The following is a 1,846-nucleotide window of genomic DNA, read 5'->3' as shown; positions in this document are numbered from 1 at the left end:
ACAAAGTCCCCTGTAGTGGAGCGGAGCGGCCGGCTGACTTTTGCTCTAGTAATTTAATATATAACAAATGCAGATCTGATCTTGATTTTGAATTCTAGAACCCAGGTCAGCGAGAAAAAGCAGTTTTCAAGAAGGATCTCAAGAAACCCATGTTTTGATGGAAACAAAATTTTCCTCGTTTTCCAACTTTTTAAACCAAACATTTTGTTTTCTTCTCTCTCTCCTGGTACCAATGAAAATTCAATGACTCAGAAATGCATTTTGTTTCTTCAAAACTTGACTTCATTCCATTGTTTTCACCTTCTATTTACTACGTCGATACATACAAATGCCTTTAATGACAACATAACTATAATTAACTAAAACTCAAAAAGAAAAAGAAATGGCAAAGAAAACCCAGTAGCAAGATTAATAGAAACACCCAACAGAAAGTAAGCTTAACAAGGAAGAAATAACTCAACTCTGAAGAAAACAAAACTGGGTTTTTTAGTGGCGTTTCTTTACCTAATTTGTTGGGCAATAATAACTAGTGAAAGACATGAAAAGATAGGTAGGTTTTCCAGTAGTCTTTCTTATATTTGTTTTGGAAAGCAGGATTCTATGTGTTTTTTCTTCATCTCTTCTATAGTTGGCAAGTTTCAGTAAGTCTACTGATAAAATTTTCTCTTTCTCATGTAGCTAGAGTGGAAACATGGAAAAAGCGATGAAGAACATACCCAACTTAAGAAAAAACAGAACTAGCATCAAGCCTCCATTGGAATTACATTCTCTGTACAAGAGAAGAAGAGAATTGGCCATGAAAAGCTGGATACTTATTCAAACCGAGAAGAGGTCCCCCTCCTCACCCAGTTTCTGTAACTAGTAAAGCGAGAATGATGATTCATCACCTACTTGCGATGTGCTTGCCGATCTCAGGTACTTCTTGGAAGTAGAAGAAGAAGATGATGATGATGATTTTGGGGAAGAAAAATCCCCTGACCTCCTCCTGAGCATCTGTCTCATCCCATCCGCAACTCGGACTGCGGGGTTGGACTTGAATTTCCGACAGAATGACATGTGAGCCATTACAGCTTCTTCCATTCCAAATGGTTTCTTCCCCCTACTCACCTCATCTCTAACAGCTTCTGAGCACAAGCCACAAAGCCATTTCCCGTCGAATTTTGCCTTCACCTCACTAATGTAGTCCTGGGTACAGTCCTCTTTCAATCCGCAGCACTCACATCGCACCAACTCAATCTCCATCTCACTGATGACCTTTCTCTGCTTCTGGGACTCTCTGAAGGATAATCAAACCCAAGTCTCAAGCCAAAGTGATTACAGTATTATTGCCAATTGACGCCGCTTTTGGTTATACTAATGGTAGGCTGCTTTTCTGCTTTGTTGGATTTGCTGGTTTTGTTCACAAGTGGAGTTGGTTCTTGCTAGAGACTTTTTTTTTTTTTATGGTGTGGGAGGAAGAGAAAGATTTGTAGTAGGGAAATTTGCCATGATTTTCTCCCTGTTCTAAGGGACAACGAGAGTAGAAAAATGAAACAATGTGTTGGGGGGGAGGGGGGGGCTCATCTCTCACGGTTGGTCTTTTCTTGCATTTAATACTCAAGATCTAGGGGGTTCAGGAATTGGATTCTCTATTCCCCGTGTCATCTTTCTTTCTGGTCTGGTCTGGTTTTTCTTTCTCACTCTTGGGTTGTTTTCTTTTGTTTGGTTGGCAGTTACTTTCGGTTAGAACTGTGAGATGGCTTGGCTAATTGGGTTGGCTTGGGTGGGCTGGCTCAGATTGTCTTCCAGTATGTAGGCCTCGTTTGTTCTGAATGGTTCTATCTTTATGAATGTATTGATCTCTCGA

General features: G+C 40.2%; 1 protein-coding gene across 1 annotated transcript; it reads right to left on the bottom strand.

Moving 5' to 3' along the window:
• Positions 1-233: 233 nt before the first annotated feature.
• LOC104598613 (uncharacterized) lies at positions 234-1,568 on the bottom strand. Its single transcript, XM_010260770.3, has one exon. The coding sequence runs from the start codon at positions 1,240-1,242 to the stop codon at positions 859-861; it is 384 nt and encodes a 127-aa protein (XP_010259072.1). The 5' UTR covers positions 1,243-1,568; the 3' UTR covers positions 234-858.
• Between the last annotated feature and the right edge of the window lie 278 nt (positions 1,569-1,846).

The sequence above is a fragment of the Nelumbo nucifera genome, chromosome 6 (genome assembly GCF_055504915.1).
Source record: "Nelumbo nucifera cultivar China Antique chromosome 6, China Antique-T2T, whole genome shotgun sequence".
NCBI lineage: Eukaryota > Viridiplantae > Streptophyta > Magnoliopsida > Proteales > Nelumbonaceae > Nelumbo > Nelumbo nucifera.
This window is presented reverse-complemented; position numbering and strand designations above follow the sequence as displayed.